The following is a 24220-nucleotide window of genomic DNA, read 5'->3' as shown; positions in this document are numbered from 1 at the left end:
GATACCTCACATCTCTCAATCTCACTTCTCTATGCTACATAAGTAGCACTTGACGTTGTAAGGTGCAATTTAACGAAAAAGATTAATTTAAATAATTTTAAAAAACATAAAGATGAAATTATTTAAAAAAAAACTATTATACTAAATTAAATATAAACCTAAATATAAGAAGGAATAAAGTAATTATATCTTTACATATTTATTCTCTCAACACATACCCTCCTTAACATTTTTGGCTCAAATATGAAGGAGTCTTTGTTGGATGATGAGTGGTATGACACTTGACCTGTTCACCTAACATATCGACCCATTCTCTGAAAAAATCTGTATGTGCCCACCAAACTATGAGGCTCAGGTACTGCCACCCTCTCTTTATCTTAGTCTACTTGAAATGTGTCAGAAATTGTTTCTCCAATAAACCTTTTTCCACAAAGCAAACAAAGAAATGCAATCCAGCTAATAATATTTAATTAATTTTTGTCATTATTCACAATTCAATATGTCAGAATTTTATATACCAATTAAAAATAAATTAATATATAATATATAAATGAAAATAACTTTTTATCTTAATAGAACTGATATTATCAAAATGAATTAAATTTAAATATATTTTTAATATAATATCAAAATTTCTTCTAAAAAATTTGTTAAACCTATTTGTAATTGAATAATAATTAAATCACTCATAAATATTTAATCCAATATCTATTCCAGTACAAAATACTAACGTCTTCATGTGAGAATTGTGTTATCCACAATCCTTATTTTACAAGTAAATTTTATCGAAAATGCTAAACTTAAACCTACTTTATATAAATATATTTTTTAAAGTAAAAAATGTAATCCAACTAATAATATTTAACTAAATAAATTCATTAACTATTCTGAATTCAAATTTTGGGACCAAAATTTTCAACTCTGAACTAATGTCCTTATACATCAGAAACCCACATAAAATTTTGTCTACGTGAAATCAAATTTGCAGTTGTAAATAGTACAGGTAAATATTATAATCTCACTTGAAATTCGGTATTCAGATAATTAAATTTTGAAGTTTCTATTTTTTTTTTCGAAAATTAATAAAAGAAGGATAACACATTTAGAAAAAAATAAAATAAAATAAAAAAGAGAAAAAGGAAGAACTGAAAATTTGATAGGTAGGGTTGCATCCTGAGAAGGTTGTGGAACGGGGCAAGGGGCACATTATTTTGTTTAATATTTTTATTTATACAGCTTCAAATAAGTATGAATTATTTAATAATTGGATTTTTTATTATTTTCAGAATTAATATAATGAAGTCAATTTTGAAAATAATGAAATTTTTATTACACAGTAAAGAAAAAATTTAAATATTGATGTTTTTAATTAAATGTGTAGTCTTGATTTTGCCAGGTTTAATTTTATTATTATAATTTTGAACACAACTATTTTGATTATGTACTTTGAAGACTAACATTTTAATATACTCGTGTGAATGTTAATTATTATGGATTTAATTATTTTTATTTATCTATTAATATTGTCTAAATGTTCCCTTAAAATTGTGTGGTCTTAGTAATGTAATGTTTAGCTTTATATAAATAATAACTAAATCTAATTAAGTTTTAAATTAATCATTAATTTTGGTATTTTTAAATAATTTTATATTATTAATTTTTTATGTTTTTCATATTTTCTAATTGAATTTTTTCATATAATTTTTTTTTAATTACTTCTCCCTCCTCGTATTGTAATTAATATAAAATAATATTACGATTAAAATCATAATTAACTTTTATTGTCTTAATTTGAAAATGTGTAAATAACAAAAAAATCATTTTTGTCATCTATATCAAAGATAATAAAATCGATGATCCCTTAATCACTAGTGATGACATGATTGACATTTTTATCAAAAATGCATTCAAATCAAATTAATAGAAAATATTTATCGTTTTAATAATAACAATATCATTTTATATTAATTACAAAATTTTATTTTATATTAAATAAAGAAGATTATTAGACAATATAACACTCATCCCACCTAATTAATAAAAAATTAAACAATAAATACTCAATTGAAAAATATAAATTTTAAATATTTAATAAAATAAAATAATAGACACTGAATTGAAAATACTTAAAAAAATATATCTTACATCTAAACTTTAGACTACAATTTTTATATTTTAAATTATGATTTTATGTTGTTTTCTTAAGTTATATTTATTGTAGTGAGAAAAGTTGAAGTTATATTTGTTGCAGTGAAAAAAGTTTAAATAGAAACTATATTACTCATTTTCTTTATTACATTATAAATAAATTTTTGTTTACTATTAAAAACATATAGATCCTTGTTCTTATAATTTATTGTTGTTATATATATATATATATATATATATATATATATATACATATATATATATATATACCATCAGCTATTACTCATTTGTTAATTAATTTAAAAAGTATTAATTAAGAAAAATACTATAAAATTCACATGTATGGTAATATTTACAACATAAAATATTTCACAAACATACTCGTAAGTTGATTTCTCCGAAATCTCCATCGAAATATTATGTGCAATATGCGTTAGGTAGGTTTTCATTAGCTATATTATTATATATATATATATATATATATTTTTTTTTTTTCACGTTAATTAATGTGCTCTTTAATTTTATTATTATTATTAAATTATATTCGGGTTTAAAATTCAAACTTTAAGTTATGTGAGTCACTTTATAGAAATTAATTTACATAATTTTTTACAATACAACTTTTGAAATGATCATCATATTGTATCGGTGAGAGTCGTATGACTGATATCACGTCTCGGTGCTCATCATTGGGTTGACCGAAGTTAGTTACCGATCGCTCAAGTCCATTTACGCTCAACCAAGGTCAGTAAAGCTAATCCGTGATTAGTAGCTAGGTAATGCAGCCATAAACACGGTCTAACTCCTTAACCTGACCCAATAAGGAAAGTCCGCCAAAGGTAATATAAATAGCACATATTCCAAGAATCAGGGACATCATCATATATTGTGCTCTAAGAACCGAGTACCGAACATTTTTGCTGACTTGAGCGTCGGAGTGTCTTCTGCAGGTACCCTCTGAGTTTGGATTACGAGAAGACCGAGAGTCGAGACTAAGAAGGAAGAGTGAAAGAAGGAGGCTTGTAGAGAGTACGATTAACCGATAGAAGGTGATAGAATAATCCTCTCAATAGTTCTCTAGACTCTAACTTTCACACTAGAACAAATATATTTAATAAATCAATACCAATATTCATTGGTCATGGTCTCTCCAAAATTAATGAGGGATTCCCAACCTACCTTAACTCCTCCATCTTAAAATTATAGTTGTAAAGTACATTTTTTTTATTTAATGTAATTATATATATATATATATATATATATATATAATTAGAAAATATTACGAACATCATTTTGAATTTGTAAAATAACTATATTTTTATTAAAGAAAATAAAATTAGCAAATAATTTTACTATTATATGGGAGGAGGAAGTGTTTTTGTTTTTTAATTATTAAAGAAAACAATGTTGAGCTAACAACAGAATGGCGTAGAGATGTATTAATTTACGATGATGTGATGGAGTAAGGCTTTGGTCTTGGTCTTCTCCTTCTGTCTAACTGGCATTGGTCTCCATCACAGGGCTTCTTCTTCTCTTATTGCAATGTCGTTACCTCAAATCCTGTGTAGTAGGGTCCCTCTCTCATTAATGTCTCATGTGGTGGGTGTACCTGGGCCTACGCACCAAAATTTTCCCCACGCTTTGTCAATTCGGAAGTTAAATTTTAGTAATGGTGGGACTTATTCGGAATAATTTTAAAGAACAAAATTGGTAGAATCCATAGGAATTCTATGTTTTATTTAGATAAGAGGATAAAATTGTATCACTGATGAGAATGAATAATTCATTTTCTGTCATTATGTATGTATTTCATGTGGTTGGTGATAAGCCATTTTGAGAGGGAAATACCTTTTTGTGACTTCTGTTACGTATAGGTAGTTAACTATTTTTTCATAAATATATACTAATTAATTATTAAAAAAGTTATTAATTTTTTAAGAAATTTTTTTATCAATAAAAAATAAATAAAATAAAATAATACACTTCCGAGTATCTTAATCTTTACACAGAAAAATCCAAACCAAACTATATAATACTCAATCAACTGGAGTTTCAAGAAACTCTACAAAGCAACAACTAAAATGTCATAAACATAACTAGACTGGTATAGACATGATCATATCAAAACACAAATACAATATCCTTCCAAAATACCCTACTACCTTCTAGCCAAATTCTAACAAAAAAAAAGACAATAAAAAAACCACCCTACAACCTTTTGAAAGCTATTCAAACACTTGAGAACTAGAAAATACAAAATAGACATGTGAGATACTACGAAAACCAAATAACCTACATTGAAAACAACATAACTTCCAATATTGGACAAAACGTTAGAAAAAAATTTCCAAACATCATTTTTTCAAATACCTCATACAACATAAAGGTTCCAAACACCAATTCGAGTATGAAAAATCTGTCAATCTTTCCTTTACCGTAACCCAAGACCAAGTTTCCTTTGTAATGAGACCCCACACTTATTGTCTCGTGGTGGTTATTAGAACTTAGAGCAAAAGTTTATTCAAAAAAAGATTAAAGCACATTTTGCTTCTATTGAGGAAGAGAATAATGTAGATTATTTGAACCCTCCATCCCCACCATCCCGACATGAGAAATTGAAGAATGCCCGTCTAAAGCAATAAGGGACATGGACTTCTGAGGAATTACAACGAACAATTGAACGAATTGTAAGAAATATGTTTTATATGTGTTATTTTAAATTCAATGTGTGTGTTGAAGTTTGACAATTTGTTTTCATTTATTGTAGGATTCTCTTGTTGAACAAACAAGACATAAAACTTTTAATCCTTATGGTCGCAACGATATTCTTACGGTTGCTATTGAACGACCTGAGCACCTTGGACGTGTTTGTATTGCTAGATATGGGGTGGGGATTCACTCATACTTTGGACCTTCTTCACAGTGCAAGGAACATTCGTTCAGTGAACCTAACTAGGAGTATTTTCTACAATTACGAAAACAGATAAAGGTTGAGATCACTCAAGAGATTAAAGAAAGGTTAATGGAGGAGTTTGATAAGTGGATGGATAAGAAGTTTGAAAAGCGGTTGGAGGGTTTAGGACTCTCACAACAACCACCTGTTGTGATACGAGATGACTTGCCTCATATTAAGAGAGTCAACATTAAAGGGAGTTGTTCGATGGTTGATCCATCGGGGGATGACTTTGGCTCAACTAGTCAATGTGAGTTGTATGTTGATTGTGATTCTTTCACCCGATTCGTGGCCCTAGGTAAGTGTTATGAAGAGGTCACAATGTTACACAATGTGCATCTTCGTTCTAATTTAATAAAGGTCACGATGGAGAAGGTCCTTCATGGTGATGCTGCAATTCATGTGCCGACATCAAAGGTGACAATTGTAACAAAGGCATTACATACTTTCATTGCCTAACCCAGACATCTCGTCAGACCTATATCAAAATCTATGGTATATCTTTGCACTAATAGGATTCACTAGTAGAAAATATCAATACCACGACGGCATATAAAGACGGTTCAACAAAAACCATCGTTAAAAAAAGAACGGTGACAAACTTGTAATTTTAAAGCAATTAGAGGCATCTATAACGATGATTCTAGAGAGGAACCATCGTTAATTTGTTGGTCATGAGCAATAACGATGGTTCTAGAAATGAATCGTCGTTAATGGTGTGCTTGAGGCATTTATAAAGATGGTTGGGGTTGAACCGTCATTATATGCTTCAGTTTATACTGCAGCCAACTTTTCTTTCCACTCTCCTTCAATTTCACTTTTAAAACTCACGCTTTCCTTCTTCACTCTTACACTTTTCAGTTTCTCCTTCGTCTTCACTCCTCACCATTGCAACAGTCGCCGCTCCGGAGCTTTTCACTGTGTCGCTTGACGTGCACCGCCATTCCCTCTCACGAACCTATCCTTGCGTCGCTACTGCATTGCGAACCAGTTACGCCAGCCCTCGCCTCTGTGGCCACGTGTTTCCAGCCCACTCTTCTCACGAACCAGCACCGCCACAAGGTCGTGAGTGCCACCGCAGAGTGCTGCCACCGCCTAGCCTTCTTTGTGGGCTGCACCAACCACCACCGAGTCTTGCCTTAGCTGCCATTACGCCGAACTGCTCCATCGGCGCGTCAGACTTCCCTTTTCCTCAACTCCACTGCCGTGTGAGCCAAAAAGGTTAATTTTTATTTATTTATTTGATTAATTTTATAATAAATATTTTTCATATATATTTATCTTAGTTAGTATTTAATTTATTTAATAAAATTTATAATAAATATTTTGTGTGTATATTTATATTAGTTAGTATTTTAGTTTATTTAATTAAATTTATAATAAATATTTGCATTTATATTGATAATAGTTAGTATTCTAATTTATTTAATTAATTTTATAATAAATATTTGCATGCATGTGTTGATTAGTAATGATTAATATGTGTATGTATTCAACACGATGGTTTTGAGTCTAGGGTATCCGACCCTCGACACATTTGATTTAGTTATAAGATTTGTATTTATTGAACACGTTGATTATGAGTTCGGGGGTGTCCGACCCTCGATACATTTGATTTAGTTATAGGATTTGTATTTATTGAACACGTTGATTTTGAGTTCGGGATTGTCCGACCCTCGACACATTTGATTTGTTTAAGACATTGATTCCGAGTCTGAGGGTATCCAACTCTTGGCAATTTTGATTTAAATTTTCTTAGTTTACCAGTTCTATGGATCGGAGTTGGATTAATACACCACGGATAAGTGATGCTTACGAAAAAGAGGTTGAAGAATTCTTACAATTTGCGCAACATAATGTCGTTAGTAATCATAATGGAGTAAGAATAAGGTGTCCATGTGTCAATTGTTTGAATGGAAGGATATTGAGTGTTTCCGAAGTTAGAGAACATCTTTTGTGTGATGGATTTTTGAAAAATTATACAACATGGACGTGGTATGATGAATTGTTAGACTTTGTCAAATATAAGAATCGAAGACAATCAAAAAAATGGGTGTTAATTGAGCATAACAAAACTTTCATGTCATGGTTTAAGCAACAAATCATGAATGATCCATCAGCATCTGAAACATTAACATGGATTGCAAACGGTCTCAAGTTTGATGTTTTATGTTGTTCTGGCTATGAAGTAAATGGTTGTTTGTTTTACACAAAGTCTCGAGATGATAGGAGTACAATGCAAAATAGCGGAGTCACCTTGGAGGCAGAGTCTATGCAGTTTTCAACTGCAAAGGATCAAAATCCTGTTGTGGGATCAATGCCTTATTATGATTTCATAGTAGAGATTTGAGAAGTTAATTATACCAAGTTTATTGTACCTGTTTTCAAATGCAAGTGGGTTGACAATAAGACTGGTGTCAAAGTTAATGAATCAGGAATGACTTTGGTTTACTTTCAAAAGATAGATTATCATGACGAACCATTCATAATGGCACATCAAGCTTCCCAAGTTTTCTATATCCAAGATCCTACGTCTAAACACTGTTTTGTTGTGCTACATGGAAAGAAAAACAACATAATGACCCAGAAGATACAAACAATGACATTTGTGAGATTGAATCACTTGCAAGAACGACCATCAATAAAGAGTACGAGGATGTTGTTGATGTTGTACATGCAACTCGAAATGATCATAATGAAGGAATATATATTTGTATGTGCATGTGATTCATGTTTAGTTATACAATATATTATTTTTATTATATTTCATATTCTTAATGCTTATTATATTTGTTTGATAACAAGAACATGGAAAATAATAAAGTTCCTCGTTCAATAACTGGTAGATGACCTACAAGATTAAAAAATATGTATAAGAAGATAAATAAAGATGACAAAATACCATTGGCTATTGATGTTAACACTAGTGTGGCCATTAGGCCATATGCAAAGAAATTTAGCAGTTATCTCGAAATATTTGCTCGTGAAAGGATCTCTATCTTAATTGAGTCTTGGGATCACGTGACCGAGCACGAGAGAAACATGATTTGGCAAGATATTCTGGTATGTAATTGTTTTTACTTTGTTCAATCTGAAGTTCTTTTATACTTTGTTCAATCTAAATTTCTTTTATACTTTGTTCAATCTAAAGTTCTTTTATACTTTGTTCAATCTAAAGCTTGTTTATGAACTAACTATCCCAAATATTTATACTTTGTAAACGCATTACAAGATCCCAAATGTGGAAACCTTGAGAGTGAAGGTTCTTTCTAGTGTGAGTATCAAGTTTCATCAGTTTAAATCAAAATTGACAACAAATTTTATATATGGTGAAAGGAAAGAAGAAAATCCTTGTACACCATATGCATCCCTTGATGAAGAAACTCGCCTCATATTAAGAGAGTCAGCATTAAAGGGAGTTGTTCGGCGATTGATCAATTGGGGGATGACTTTGGCTAAACTAGCCAATGCGAATTATATGTTGAGTATAATTCTTTAACCCGATTCGTTGCCCTGGGTAAGTGTTATGAAGGGGTGACAATGTTACACAATGTGTCTCTTCCTTCTAATTTCATAAAGGTCATGGTGGAGAAGGTCCTTTATGGTGATGTTGCAGTTCCTATGCTGACATCAGAGGTCACAATTATAGTAGAGACATTACATACTTTTGTTGCCTGGCCTAAACATCTCGCTAGACCTATAGACTCTACGGTATATCTTTGTACTAATAGGATTACATATAAGATATACTACATTCTAACTAATTTAATTATTTATTTATTTGTTGATGAGTAGCAGGAACTTAAGACAAAATTGCCTCTGCAAAAGAAACAAAAATTCTCCATTGATGATCCTATGGCAACATTGGTGAAAGTTGCTACAACTTTAGATACAATCGTCGTAAAGGTTCCATGGGATGCCAATGTTTTTGGAAGGCATAGTGATATACCGTCGTTGTACTTTCACATGTTTGATTTGTTGGACCTTGCATCCGAAAATCAAGAGATTAACATAACAATTCTTTAATTATGGATGCTGTAAGTTCAAATATTAATCTTTATACTTTTGATTTATTAAACATATTAGTACTAACTTATTGAAATTTAGGTATATAGGAGTTTTTAGACCCTCAACTCATTGAATCACTTGGAAACAAGAAGTCAAAAACACAAACATACATCACCACTGCCTTAAAGAATGGAGGAAAACAAATTTATTTTGCCCCGTACATCTATGAGTAAGTCCATATTTATTAAATAAGTTATACTAAATTATTGAAATAAGATAAACTAGTTGATTTGTTATATAGGTGTCATTGGCAACTATTGATCATATATGTTCAAGATTATACCGCTGCATGGTTTTGCTCATTGCATAAGAAACCAACTACCTATTTTAAACACATTATAGATAGGTACGACAATTTCATTTAACATTTATTATTACTTATACATTATATAATATTATGTATTCTAACCTGAAATCTTATTATTTTAGTGTTTACTATGGATATAATATGTTGAGTGGGAGAAGAAGTGTAAACGCACAAAAACTCACTTAGATGTACCTTAAAGTATTTAAAGTATTTTGTTCACTCAATTTAATGTGTCTCACTTATTCATTTAATACATATATTTTCACATGCAATCCAACAACCAATCTCGAAGTTATGAGTGTGGTTATTATGTTATGCAATGAATGTCGATTATTGTGCAAGCTAAAATTGATAGAGGTTGGGATCAGGTAATACCTCAATACAAAAAACACTTTAAAATTCAGGGTTTATTTCAAAAAATTTCAAATGTCATAGTTTTTCAATGACCAACAACCTCTAGATTCGGAAGTATTGGAGTATGTGAGGATAACATGATCAAAGTATTTTGTAACCACGTATAACACCTTAAGATAGATAAATTATTAGAATGACATAAAACTTTTTCATATATTAGCAATTTTTTTTTGTAGAATGTTATAATTTATTGTATATATTTTCCACAATTAAATTATGATTTTAAATGTTTTTATTTTCTGAAAATTGGATATTTTATGCAGGTTTAAGGTGATTATATATGAAATAATTTTTTTTTTAAAACCACACATATAACAACGATTCCTACACCTCTACACTTTTCTTCCTGCATCCCTACATTCTTCAAAAAGAGCAAAATCATTCTGAAACATCTTTTTCAGAATACATTTTTTATTTATTTTCGAATTTATAAATCCGGGATTCATAAAACATGTTTTGGAAAAGACGTTCCAGAAATAGTTTGGAAAAAAACAATTTAGAAGTCATTTTTTAAAGGGGGCAAAACAGTCTTTTCAGGAAGTGAGGGGTGCAGTAAGAAATTTGTAGAGATGCAGAAAGAAGTTACCAATTATTTAAGGATCGAAATGGGTTGGATCGGAATAGTATTTTTAAGGATTTTTCATCCTGTAGCTTCATAACTTTTAACACCCATATTTTAAAATATAAAAACTTTTTTTTATTTTATTGATGTTTTTATTTTGTAATGTTTAATTCGGAAAAAAATCTGATTATAAAATTTGAAAGATATTGAAAATACTTTCTACTTTCTATAATTTAAAATAAGTTTTCTCTAAATACATTCCACATTATAAAAATCTATTTTCATATTACGAAATTTAGAAAGTATTTTTAAATTTTGAAATACCTTTCAAATTTTATAATCTAGAATGCATTTTTTTTAAATTTTTTTGAATTATATAATTAAAAAATATTTTTAATTTAAAAATATATTTTGAATTATATAATATATTTTTAGACTATAAAATTTAGAATATATTTTTTTGAAGACAAAATATCTTTTGTTTCATTTATAGGTGAGAGCAAAAGTTATAACAGAGGTCCAGGAAAAAAACAACCTATTTTGATCTAGCTGTAGAAATAACATGGGTCTTACGGGTTCGATTTCTTTGAAATAAAAATAAAAAGTAATTTAAAATAATAATTTTTTATATTATATTTTTAAAAATTTAATAATATATAATTTAAATCGTTAAAAAGTACTAATTAAGTTTTTATTATTAATTATAATAGAACATTAAAATTTTAAACATTAAAAATTGTACTAAAATATTCCTTATTTAAGTAATTTAGTAGAAGAGTATATTTTTAACCGATGAACAAGACAGAGTCAAGTTGGCAAATTGCAGAGATGCGTAGTTGCGTTTACATGGTGGGTTGGTTGTAGTAGGAAAGAGGTGATGCCCCACTCACTTCACAAATTCACACGACACAAACACAATCCTCGGACCCTCTTCCATGGCCACTGTTACTTCTCTTTGCACCGTCTTTCCCATACTCACATCAACCTTCTCCAAGCCCCATTTCGTTCCCCTCTGTTCTCCAACCCCTAAACGAAGTCGTATCATCACCTCTGTTGCTGAGGACCGAGAAATAGTTCCGGTGTCTGAAGACAGAGGAACCCAAGTTGAGGGCTTTCAACCGTTGGAATCCAAAACAGAGGCAGAGCTTCATCCTGGCCTCACAAGCAGTAGTACCATCAATGCCATCATCGTTTTGGGGTTTGGGACTTTTGCTGTCACCAAGTTGCTCACCATTGACCATGACTACTGGCATGTCAGTTTCAATATTAAATTTTCTTACATTTTATTGTTATTGTCATTATTATTACCACCCAATTGTTGTTTTTCACAGACCCATTGAGCTTAAACATTGTTCCAATTTATACAGTCATGTTCTTGTTGGTTACTCAAGTTGATCGCTAACTTAATAGTTCTTAGAATTTAAAATTGGGTTTAACCCAACTCCAAAAACCTGTTCTTGAGATAGAGGTTGCCTCCACTTATATATCACTAGTTAGTAGAATCCAACACCTCCCCTTATTATGAGGGCGGGACATCTCTCGCATCTAAAGTTTGTTTTGTTGGACATCCTCGACGGGTCTGATAAATGTTTAGTAACATGTAGTCTGATAGGCTTAACAAGTAACAACAACCATTATTATAAACTTTAATACTATATTAGAATTTGGTGTAGAGTAGAGGCTAATTCAACTCTAAAAGCTTGTCCAGGAGATTTGGGTTGCCTCCTACTACTTATGTTTATTTATATTGTTTTGGCTGTATGCCTATATTTCCAGTCAATGTAGGATCTTTGGTAAAGAAACTAGAAGAGCATGTTTAATACTAGAGTGATTAAACTGAAGTGTATTTTCTGTGTGACACAGAAGAAGTTAACATCTAATTTGTGTTTTATTATTCAGGGTTGGACCCTTTATGAGATTCTAAGGTATATACCTGAGCACAATTGGATTGCCTATGAGCAAGCTCTGAAAGCTAACCCGGTTTTAGCTAAAATGGCAATAAGTGGGATTGTCTACTCAATTGGAGACTGGATTGCTCAGGTTTGTTTTTGACTCTCAAAATGTGAAATACTAATTTTGGACATAGAGTTTTATGACACTTCAGCTATTTTTAACCAAAATATACAGTGCTATGAAGGAAAGCCTCTTTTTGAGTTTGATCGGGCGCGGTTACTCAGATCAGGTCTTGTTGGGTTTACTCTCCATGGATCTCTTTCTCATTATTACTATCAACTTTGTGAGGTGATTATTTTGACTTCTTGAGTTGGAACTATTTGGTGATATTCTACGAATGACTGAAATTGATTGCATGATTTCACAGGCTCTTTTTCCTTTCGAAGAATGGTGGGTTGTCCCTGCTAAAGTTGCTTTCGACCAAACTGTGTGGTCTGCAATTTGGAACAGCATCTACTTTGTGGTTTTGGGCTTATTACGGTTTGAATCTTTGACTAACATATATGGTGAACTGAAGTCAACATTTTTCCCCCTGCTTACTGTGAGTAGTTATTTGATTTATTTCCTTATGCTGCTTTTAGATGTTAATTTTAAATGTAATTATCTGCATCATTGTGAAGTTGTGGAGATGTCTCAAGATAAAAATTGAGCTTATGTTCTTGGACTATGTCATACTCTCAGGCTCAAATTGGTAAACTGCTATAGTGTTGCGTATGTAGTAGGTATAGTAACAATTTGAGTGAACCTAGAATTCAAATTTTCAGGTATTGTAGTTCCATCTTATTCTCATTACAAGCTTGTGTATCCCTGTACCTCGCTCTTAAACTATGAATTACTTGAATTGTGCGGGGTGAAATCTGCCTTATGCCATATTGTTTTTTCAAGTGTCACAACATTGTGTTTTGCTTGTGCCTCATACCTCCCGTTCATGAGCCGAGTAGTATTGTAGCTATGTTGAAGCTGGTGCTGAATAAAAAGGCTGTGAAATGTGCTCAGTCCTAAACCCCTAATTAATAATATTTCTGTAGCAAAACAAAGGGCCCTAGGAAAGCAAGCGGGTATAATAAGAACCAATGATCCGATGCCTATGTTTGCTTATAGAAAAGTGAACAAATAGAATCTAGAGAAGGTGGTGTACCTGCTATGTGTCCACTGTGGGAATGGCCTTGTTACAGATTACCCATTTGGTCTTATAGACACCTAAAAGGAAAACAAGAAAATTGAAGGAAGAAAGGGGTCAAATAGGAATTCAGTTAATACAGCTAAACTAAGCACTAGCAATGCAAGGATGAAGAATAGTATAATGAATGAAATGTATATTCTTTAATTAGAAAAAACTCTCCTCTTTGGACAGCTAACATCTCTCATATGCTTCCCAGGCAGGGTGGAAACTTTGGCCTTTTGCCCATCTGATTACTTATGGTCTGATTCCTGTGGAACAAAGGCTTCTTTGGGTGGACTGTGTAGAGCTCGTCTGGGTCACAATACTTTCAACGTAAGTTTTCTAAAATTATCATGTCGTATTAAATTATTACACATGATTAACCATAGATGGTTGACAGTGACATTTTATACAAGGATATATCACACTAAGAAATAGCATTAAAAACGTGTTACAGATCGTCATTACATTGTCAACAGGATTCTCATTCATACACAATCTTGTTTTGTTTATAGCTATTCAAATGAGAAATCAGAAACCCGAATATCCGAGTCAGCATCAGAAACAACGTCATCCACTTCAAACCAAAATTCTGAGGTAAGTAGACTGTGTTCTTCCACTGGTCTGTTTTAAGGTTTCAGGGTAAGGCTTGTGGCCCTTCCACTGGGACATATTCTTACACGCCTATGATTGAGAATGATATGGTAAATCATTTTTCAAATTGAGATAAAAAAAAACAAACCATATTCTATACCTTGTCTTAGTCTAATGTTTTAATAAAAAGATAATTAATCAATATTCTACTTCACATATTAAGCTAATAACTTTTTTCTCTCTTTTTATTGTCTATTTTATGTTGTGTACTGCCAGGAATAAATGAATTGAAAAGTGGAGAAAAAAACTATATAGATTTCATGGCAATTACAAGATCAACCTCGCAAAGATTACGAAGAATGTAAAGTTGAAGGTCATTGAGCGACCTTAGGGACCTGAGGTTGTTATCTGCTGTCATACAGGATATACTTATACACTTATACACTTACCCAGCTCGTGTTGCTTGCTTTTAGTTATGATCAGAGCTAGTTAGGGCTAGTTAGGTTGCAGTTATCAGAATAAATACATAGATGATTGATTGTATATTTAATATTATAATGCATTCAGAACACAAGTTAGTTCTTTTCCATAATTCTGTATAAAACAAATTCATCTCATATCAGTGCTGGAAACATTCTCTTTGGAATTTCATTTGTTCCAGTGTTTTTAAGCTTTGACTTACATTACCCCTCCACATAACTACCAAAAAATATAATAAAAACTAAAATGAAAATAGTAAATGGATATAATATCTTGGAAGTATAAAATGCATTCCATATTTATCATCATCTAAAAGAAGACTAATGGGAGAGCATTTTCAGAAGATTTAGATTAGAAAAGTGTAATTTAGTATGAATGACTCAAGCAGCAATAGCATGAAATGTATTTGTGAGAATCATGTTTATTATACACATTAATTTAGTATGTATGTTTCACAAGTAATTAATCGGTCTCCGCCTGATCATGATTCCTGATTTTAGACATGAAAAATAAAGAAATAATTAGTGTGAGAATATTATACGATGATGTAAAATTATTTTTAACTTTTAGCTAACTAATTACTACTTCTATTTTCTAAGAAAATGAAAAATACAAATATTTTTTCTACACGTCTAAATAGATAAAAAAAAAATTAAATTCACTTTCATTCTTTATAGTTTTAAAATTACACAATTTTAATCTTTATAAAATTTTATTTGTAAATCTGGCTGTTCAAATTTTTAAAATTAAGCAATTTTAATATACTGTTTGTATATCTTTTAATTTTTTACGCAAATTAGCATAGTATTAACTACTTCTTAAAGTAAAATTTTAACAATAAAATTAATATATGTTATTACACGAATATTCTAACATATGTGAAAATTTTGAAAAACTGAAAAATAAAATCTATAATTAAAATTTTATAAAAGCTAATATTACTCATTTGAAAAATTATAGGACTTTTAAGCATAAACAAGAATATTTTTATTTTTTCTATAAAAATAATATATTGTTTCCACTTTGTTGTTCTTCAACTTTTGTTTTCTTTCCATTTTCTCAATCTCAAATTTATTCATTATCTAGAAGAAAACATAAAGAGAAAACATTGACCAATTGGCCTTTTGGGTAATATTGGATTATCAGTGACACCCTTAGGCGTAGCCTTTGGGTCATTCAGCAGTAGCCGCGGCTCGCATAGGTGAGGATCGGAATTCACCACTCTCCGTTCTGCAATGGCCAACATCAAAGAACTGAACGAGTCCGTGGCCAAATCAAAGACCAAAAGGAATCACGGCTCAACCAGATTCTTCATCTTTGTTGATTGCCTTTTCATTTTGATCTTCCTGGGATTCCTCTGCTTCGTCGTTTTCAAGATTCTCGACATTTGATTCGATTCCCAATCCACCCTGTGTTCTGAGGCTAGGTACGTACCGTTTTATGCACACCCACTTCATTTATTCTCCAATCGCGCTCATAAAGATTTGATTTTTATTTCCATGCGCTCTTTGCTAATGAGATGCTTCTTCACCCCAATTAACCTTTTCATTTCTTTCATTTTTAAAATAAGTATTAAATAAATGGGGAAGAGTGTTTTAGAAGTACAAGTATTGAATGTTATTGTTTTGTTTGGAAAGATGAAGCTATTGCCTATTATTAGATTTCAAAAGTAAAAGACTAGAATTTTGGGCAAAGTCATAAATTTTCTCTTATTTTTTTTTTTATATATAATTTTAGTTTTCTTGCAGATTTCTTTTAAAGCTAATTATAGTGACATTCTCTTAGTTTCTTGAGATTCAATTCCATATTTTACCATTTACACTGATTTTCTAACTGGGATTTTTGTCTTAACAAATTCAGTCTTAAGAAATCATAAAGGATGTGAATGTAGTTTGTTATTTTTTTCTAACATTGTTACTCAATTTTCGTGTAAGTTTGTATGTAGGTGTGCATACACGTGCTAGTACATGTACTTAATGCTTCCAACACACACTTGTGTTCGAAAATTGATTTGTGGAGCTTCCAAGTTTATTAGAAGGGATAGAGATAAAAGAAGTATAATTCTGATAAATGATATGATATATATATAAAAAGAGGATATGAATGCTAATAATTTTTTAGACTTTAGACTAAAAGAGTTTTGTGAGTCATTCCTTATCATGTTATCTAGGGACATAAGTAACGAGTTGTATTATGTTCTCACTCTTCTACTACTGTACTCTATCTTCATCCCCACTTCATTTGGCAGGATCTTGGCGTGACATAGGTATGATTCCATTACAGACCTACTTACAAGCTTGAAGTCAGGGTCAACTAGCAAGTACAATTTTTATCTCAGATCCTATGTTGTAATACTTGAATTTTACATCTTTCTCCAGTTTTACTCTAAAAAATTCACAATATTCATCTTCCCTAGCTATTGTCTTTCATTTGTTTCTTCTTATTGCATTTATCTTTTCACTATGATTTCCACTTTCACTTCTTTTTCCCTTGACTGTGGTAAGAAGGATGACAACTAAGATCAATATCAAAGTACATTGCAGAGATTAAAAGCTGATAGTGATGGCAGAGTAATTTCCCTTTTCTTTGGCAACTAATTATTTCCTTTTCTCAGAGGGGCCTAGGGATATCGAATACGTGACTATGTGTTTTTATTATCTACTTTCTGTTTCTGGTTGGTGGATTTGGATGGGGTAGAGCAGCAGAGTGAAGACCCCAAACTGCTATTTTGCATGCGACACACTTATCAGTGGTTTGGTGTGGTCGCTTGCAAATTGATGACACACCAACTCTGCATTTATGTGAGTTGTTATGTCCTATTATAAAATCGAAAGATTTTAAAAACATAAAACATAATTTTGCTGGGAAAAAAAAATGATGAATCTAGCCATTTTCAAGCGTCTAATAGAAGAGGCTTTTTCTTTGGTCTGAGTTTCATGCATTGGGAGATCAGACATGACCTTGTTGCATTTAGAAAGTTTTAAGATGATATAGGTGGTTATCCTGGCTGTACAATAACATAATTCATTTCTTTGTTTGAGGTTTGGGATTAGCTATGAAAACATTTAAATGAGATGAATAGTACAAATGGTGGAGAAGTTAATGAAAAGGTGACACATAGGATATAAAGCAATCGAGAGGTATTTGTAATTGTGAAGTAAAGTTCAAAGAGAAGTTTTACTGTATTCTTAGTCAATACTGCACATTTAAAGGAAAAGAGAAAAAAGTTGGAACTGGCAAAATAAAATGAACATGCTAAGATGAATGTGTGATGATACAAGAAATCATATGGTACAATATAATTGTATTCAAGGAGATATTAATGTTGAGATGATTGACAAAAAGATTAGAAAATCAGTAAAAGTTGGTTAGACCGATACGAAGAAAGCTGCTAAAAGTATTGGTGACGAGAGAGTAGATTGTATGATTTTTATAAATTATCTAGTTAATTAAAGGTGTTACTTTTTTCTTCTTCTAAACTCAACTCAATTTGTCTCATGTTCATCTTTACATGAATTCATAATAATGATGCTCTTTATGATCTTATTCTTGCATTGACTTCTGACAGCGGTGAGTTACAGTAATATCTTTAGAGATCGTATCTTTTAAGATATGTTTAACCTATTTCTGTAAATGAGCAGATAATGAGTATTTCCACATTTGTTACAGAATTCAAAATTACTTCCAAGCATAAAAAATCCATAGGAAACGAATATTTTCCATATTAAGAAGTTGGGTAAAATGATTTCCGTGATAGAGAAAGTAACATTAGCATCGTGTTTAGATAAAATATAAGCTAATGTTCTCTTAGTTAGGTTTTTTTGTTAATGTCATCAAATACAACTTTTTTTATAAACATAAATAAATCTTACTTTTACTTGATACATTTTAGAGTTGATTAGGTTTAAATGTGTTTTTTCGTATTTAACGCTTATGAAGAATTATGATTTATCTATTATTAAAAATATAATCATATTTTTTAAGAATTGGACTTAACCACTTCTTTTTTCCAAAATCGTAGTTTTTCAATCTTTAAACCCTCGTACCCAGTCTCTCTTTTCATCTCTTTCAACTTTCTCTCATCAAAAACAATTTTTAAAATCATAATAACACACAAGACAATGCCTGAGAAATTAAGCTAGTAATTGAACTCTGGAGCTTTTGCGTGATTCGAAGAACCACTTCTGCATGTTTGTCTCATGTTACCAATGTTATGCAGTGTTTGGGTGTATTAACACAGACATTGCCACCATCACCACCGTGGAAAGCACTTTGATTGGTGACACAAATCTTGGTTATAGGAATCAATGCATACTTTATTCTTGTTTTTCGGGATTTAAGATTTAGGAAAGGTTGAGAAGGATGAATAAATGGTCCTCAGTTCACACTTTTTTTCTTTATCTTTCTTCTATAGTAGATTAGCTTTACATAATTCTTTTCATGATGGATGAACAACTTGAAATTTTGGAAGAGTTGGTTTAATCTAGTTCAACCATATCTTTTCGTTATGGAAAATTGTATAAAAATTATTATTCATGGACAGCCATGAATATTGCAATTCAGCCATCTTTAGCAATAGGGAAAGTCTACAATCTGCATAAGCACCATTTTCTGCATCAAGAGAAAATAGGGGGTGGGGGGTCTACAGTTTTATGTTATTTTTATCATGGCACTAAAACGAATTTCCACTTATACCAAGCAGATCAAATCAAACATTGGAAAAGAACATGAAATATATTCTAGGAAATTTAGTAATTTGGAATATGTAGGTCAATACAAGAAAGAGTGAAAGAAAGTAAAAAGCATCTTCAAAACATTGAAAAGCATTCCAACACCTAAACTACTACCACAATTAGAGGGTAACATTCTGGTTAAGGCCTATATATTTTAGTAGTAGACAACAATGATAAATTCTGGGTTCTGGATTTCTGTACACAACCAGACCACAAATCTCATAGTTGTGTTCTTTCTTATTGAGCCAAATAACTATTGTACTGGGCCGAGAGATTGGACCGAAAGCAAGGTGTACTAAGCCGACCGAAAGCAAGGTGTACTAAGCCGAGAGCTCAACCCGAAAGTAAACTAAATAACGAAAGAAATAAAATAAAATGGAAATTATTATTAAGCAAAAGCCCATGAAACTGGGCCCAAATATGTAGGTATGTGTAGTAAATGTTTAATACAAAAAGAAAAGGCCCAAATAACTTCTGGGCCCAATAAAAGAGTAGTATAAATAGAGGGTCATCCTGAGAGGTAAGGAGGTTGAATTCATTTTAATATCCTGTAAAACTGAATCTAACTTTGGCATCGGAGCACCTTTCAGGTACGCACACCCATCTGTGAGAGGAAGCCGAGACCAAAAACCGAAAGATCAAATGGAGTAAATTAAAGTTGACCGGGAAGTGTCAGTCAAGCAATTCAATAAAACGTGAAAGATTTTCGAACCAAATACAAACCAAGAACAAGTAAGCCGAAAGATCACACCGAGAAGGGAGTCCGGAAGCGAAGGCCGAGAGGTCAACGGGTGGAAGACGAAGATAGTTTGTTTCTAGGTCCTTGTAAGAACATTTTGGCGCCCACCGTGGGGCCGAGAAACAAAATGAACGAAAGAGGAGAACATTCTAGAGAACAAGAAGATTGTCAGAACGCCACGACTATGGCCATGTTAATGCAATTGCAAGAGGAACTTGAGACACTGAAGAAGAGTAATGAAGAGGAGTTGAGCATGTTGAGAGCTGAGAATGCTTACATGAGACAAAGATTGAATGGAGAAACAGCGTTAAATACTTCCCCGAGAAACTTTGTTAATGAAAGAGAGAACAAGGAAGAGAGTTTCGGGGTTACACAAAGGAAGATACCTGAGACGTCCGGTGTCGCTGTGGAAACGCCAGTCAGAAGACACCCGTTTTCTGAGACTATAATAGAGACCCCATTACCTGACAATTGGAAGAGTCTAACAATAGAGAAGTATGATGGGAGCACAGATCCATATGAACATGTTGCAATATACACAACTCAAATAAGTCTGTACACGTGGAATGACGCCATTCTATGTAGGGTTTTCCCAACTACCTTGAAAGGAGCGGCTCTGAGCTGGTTTACCCGGCTACCACCCTTATCTGTTGATTGTTTTGACACTTTGATAGAAAAGTTTGGAGCTCAATTCGCTACAAGTAGACCACATCACTTAACATCTATAGCTCTCGTAAACACAAGACAAGAACAGAATGAGTCACTGCGAGCTTTTATGGAACGCTTTGGAAGGATGGCTTTAAGTATTAGAAACCTCAGTCCGGAAGTTTCTATGCATCATATGATAACTGCCTTGAGACCGGGACCATTTGCCGATAGCTTATGCAAAAAACCAGCCGTAAGCCTTGATGAATTAAGACGGCGCGCAGCAAAGTTCATGCAGATGGAGGAGTTAAGGGACTTTAGGAATCAGGCAAGGATGGACGTGAAGAACGAGAAGAAAACAAATGAAAGAGAGGCAGGATATCAAAGCAGACGTTTCAGAGAGGAACCCCGTGGCCGAAAGTTTCAACAATACACACCATTGAGCACAACTCGGACCCGAATACTTCAAGAGGCGATGGCAACTGAAGTAATACCGCCACCAAGGAAAGCACGAACCCCAGATCGAGCTGACCATAGCAAACGTTGCCAGTACCATAAAAATCATGGCCATCACACTGAAGAATGCATAGCGCTGAAAGACCGAATTGAAGAGTTGATTCAGACAGGGCAATTAAAACGCTTTGTTAGAGTCGGAAGAATGAAGGCTAGTCAAAGTCCAGAACAAGATGTCAGGAATAGAAGAGAAAAATTTGGAAGAACGACTGATATACAAAACGATCGAAAGGAGAGAAGAGGAGGAAGAGACGAAAAAAGAGATCTAAGAAGTGGAGGAAGTCACCTCCATTCTCAAGAGAGAAGGAGCCGACAACGCAGTTTGGGAAGGCCAGTCAGGGGGTTCATTAATACCATCTCTGGAGGTTTTCCGGAAAAGGAAACATATAATACGATAGGAAAGAAATATTTGAGAGGTGCCATGACCGTGAATTATGTTTTCAAAAGAATAAGTTTGCCACCTATGTTATTTACTGATGAAGATTTCCAAGATATTGATCCTGATCAACGAGACCCAATGGTGATAACAATTGAAATTGCCAGGTACGCGGTAATGAAAACTCTAGTAGATCAAGGGAGCTCATTCGATATTCTGTTCTGGGAAACCTTCAAAAAATTACATTTGAAAGAACAAGACATGGTTCTTTTGAAGGAGCAAATAATTGGGTTTTCAGGTGAAAAGGTTGACACCAAAGGATATATTGATTTGCCGACAACTTTTGGTAGAGGAAATGCAACGAAAACAATTACAATCAGATACCTGGTGGTAGATACTCGTACTTCCTATAATGCCTTGTTAGGAAGATCTTCGTTGAATAAGTTGGGAGCTATAGTGTCGACGCCACATTTGGCAATGAAATTTCCAACTGAACGGGGAGACATAGCAACCATATATGTCGATCAAAAAGCAGCGAAAGAGTGTTATGCGACCGGATTGAAGATGGTCCAAGAGCCGAGAGTGGCGACCGGAAGTATGGAAGCAAGAAACATGGTTGCAATGGTGGACTTGGATCCCAGAATGAATGATGACGAAAGGATAGAGCCAAGAGAAGAAATTACATCGGTTCAATTAGGCGAAGATGAAACGCAATGTACATATGTTGGGGGTAGTATGCCCGAAGAAATGATTGATAACTTAGTGGCAGTAATAAGAATGAACAAAGATTTGTTCACCTGGAAGGCATCAGACATACCGGGAATCGATCATAACATCATTTCTCACAAATTATCTGTTTGCCGAGAAGCAAGACCGATAGCTCAAAAACGAAGGAAGTTGGGAGAGGAAAGACGAAAAGATGCTCTTGAAGAAACTGAAAAATTGTTATAGGCGGGTTTCATTAAAGAAATCCAATATACAACTTGGTTAGCAAACGTAGTTCTCGTCAAGAAGGCAAACGGAAAGTGGCGAATGTGTACTGATTATACAGATTTGAACAAGGCATGTCCGAAAGATTCATATCCTTTGTCGAGTATTGACAGGTTGGTTGATGGGGCATCTGGTCAGGCCATGATGAGTTTCTTGGATGCTTATTCCGGTTACAATCAAATACAAATGTATAAACCTGACATCCCGAAGACTGCATTCACTACCGATATGGCAAACTATTGCTATCAGGTCATGCCTTTCGGTTTAAAAAATGTTGGAGCAACATATCAAAGATTGATGGATATGGTGTTTAAAAAACAAATTGGAAAGAATATGGAAGTGTATGTGGATGATATGATTGTCAAGTCTCATGCGGTAGATAACCATGTGAAAGATCTTGAAGAAATATTTGCACAGATAAGGAAGTATAACTTGCGATTGAATCCGGAAAAATGCGTTTTTGGAGTCAAAGGTGGGAAGTTTCTCGGCTTCATGTTGACTAACAGAGGAATTGAGGCAAATCCAGATAAATGTGAAGCAATAATGAATATGAGGAATCCGATAAATTTGAAAGAAGTTCAGAGGTTAATAGGAAGGTTAAATGCATTGGCAAGGTTTTTGCCAATACTTGCCGAGAAGTCCAAACCGATAGTGAAGTTGTTGAGGAAGGCCGAAACGTTCACGTGGAATGAACAATGCGAGCAAGCTTTTGCAACGATTAAAGAGACGGTAGCCAAACCTCCCATCCTGGTCAAACCTATGTCAACTCTGCCTATCATTGTCTACCTTGCCACTTCTCACGAAGCTATAGGAGCAGCCTTGATACAAGAAAATCCAGAACAAAAGCCTATATACTTTGTGAGCAGAGTTCTCCAAAGCGCCAAAACCAGATACCAACGGGTTGAAAAAATTGCCTTAACACTTGTATACACAGTAAGGCGACTCCGGCCATACTTTCAGAATCATCAGGTTATTGTCAAAACCGATTGCCCGATAGCCAAAGTATTAAGAAAACCTGAACTTGCGGGAAGAATGGTAGCGTGGTCAGTAGAGTTGTCAGAATTTGGAATCAAATATGAGCCACGAGGAGCAATCAAAGCACAAGCATTAGCAGACTTTATTATCCAAATGCCGACAACGGAAGCCGATCATGAAGCGTGGATTGTATTTGTTGAAGGATCATCCAGCAAGAAAGGGAGTGGGGCAGGAATCGTGCTAGAAGGACCAGGGAACTTTCATTTGGAAATGGCTCTGAAATTTGAATTCAAAACTTCAAATAATCAAGCCGAGTATGAAGCTTTAATTGCAGGATTGGTTTTAGCCAAAGACATGGGTGCACAAAATGTTATATGCCGGAGTGATTCTCAATTAATGGTGGGACATATGAAAGGTGAATACCAGGTCAGAGATCCCTTATTATTAAGGTATTATCACAAAGTCTTGAGCATTATGGAAAACTTTATCACAGCCGAGATCATACATATTCCGAGAGAACAAAACACAAAAGCAGATTCTCTATCCAAGTTGGCAAGTCAACGAAGACAACCTCAGCACAACTCCATTTTACAACAAACCTTGTACAA

General features: G+C 33.0%; 2 protein-coding genes and 1 long non-coding RNA gene across 3 annotated transcripts; all 3 read left to right on the top strand.

Annotated features, from left to right (window-relative positions):
• Positions 1-11239: 11239 nt before the first annotated feature.
• Positions 11240-14812, top strand: LOC137835477 (protein SYM1-like). The gene is made up of 7 exons (XM_068644005.1): positions 11240-11705; positions 12352-12492; positions 12580-12693; positions 12773-12946; positions 13785-13900; positions 14083-14164; positions 14438-14812. The coding sequence occupies exons 1-7, from the start codon at positions 11388-11390 to the stop codon at positions 14441-14443; spliced, it is 951 nt and encodes a 316-aa protein (XP_068500106.1). The 5' UTR covers positions 11240-11387; the 3' UTR covers positions 14444-14812.
• Positions 14813-15669: 857 nt separating this feature from the next.
• On the top strand, positions 15670-17104 carry LOC137835476 (uncharacterized). Its single transcript, XR_011085093.1, has 2 exons — positions 15670-16067; positions 16890-17104. It is a non-coding gene; the product is annotated as an uncharacterized lncRNA (long non-coding RNA).
• Positions 17105-20297: 3193 nt separating this feature from the next.
• On the top strand, positions 20298-22598 carry LOC137834336 (uncharacterized). Its single transcript, XM_068642394.1, has one exon. It carries the CDS (start codon positions 20298-20300, stop codon positions 22596-22598), a length of 2301 nt encoding a protein of 766 aa, XP_068498495.1.
• The last annotated feature ends 1622 nt before the right edge of the window (positions 22599-24220 follow it).

Source organism: Phaseolus vulgaris, chromosome 5 (assembly GCF_000499845.2).
Source record: "Phaseolus vulgaris cultivar G19833 chromosome 5, P. vulgaris v2.0, whole genome shotgun sequence".
NCBI classification, from domain to species: domain Eukaryota; kingdom Viridiplantae; phylum Streptophyta; class Magnoliopsida; order Fabales; family Fabaceae; genus Phaseolus; species Phaseolus vulgaris.
The sequence above is the reverse complement of the archived record's forward strand: the minus strand, read 5'-3'. Positions and strand labels throughout refer to the sequence as shown.

Coding starts and splice junctions, on each gene's coding strand:
- LOC137835477 (XM_068644005.1), top strand. CDS start 11,388: ATGGCCACTGTTACTTCTCTTTGCACCGTCTTTCCCATACTCACATCA. Junction 11,706..12,351: donor TTGACCATGACTACTGGCAT/GTCAGTTTCAAT, acceptor TTTATTATTCAG/GGTTGGACCCTTTATGAGAT. Junction 12,493..12,579: donor TTGGAGACTGGATTGCTCAG/GTTTGTTTTTGA, acceptor CAAAATATACAG/TGCTATGAAGGAAAGCCTCT.
- LOC137834336 (XM_068642394.1), top strand. CDS start 20,298: ATGGCCATGTTAATGCAATTGCAAGAGGAACTTGAGACACTGAAGAAG.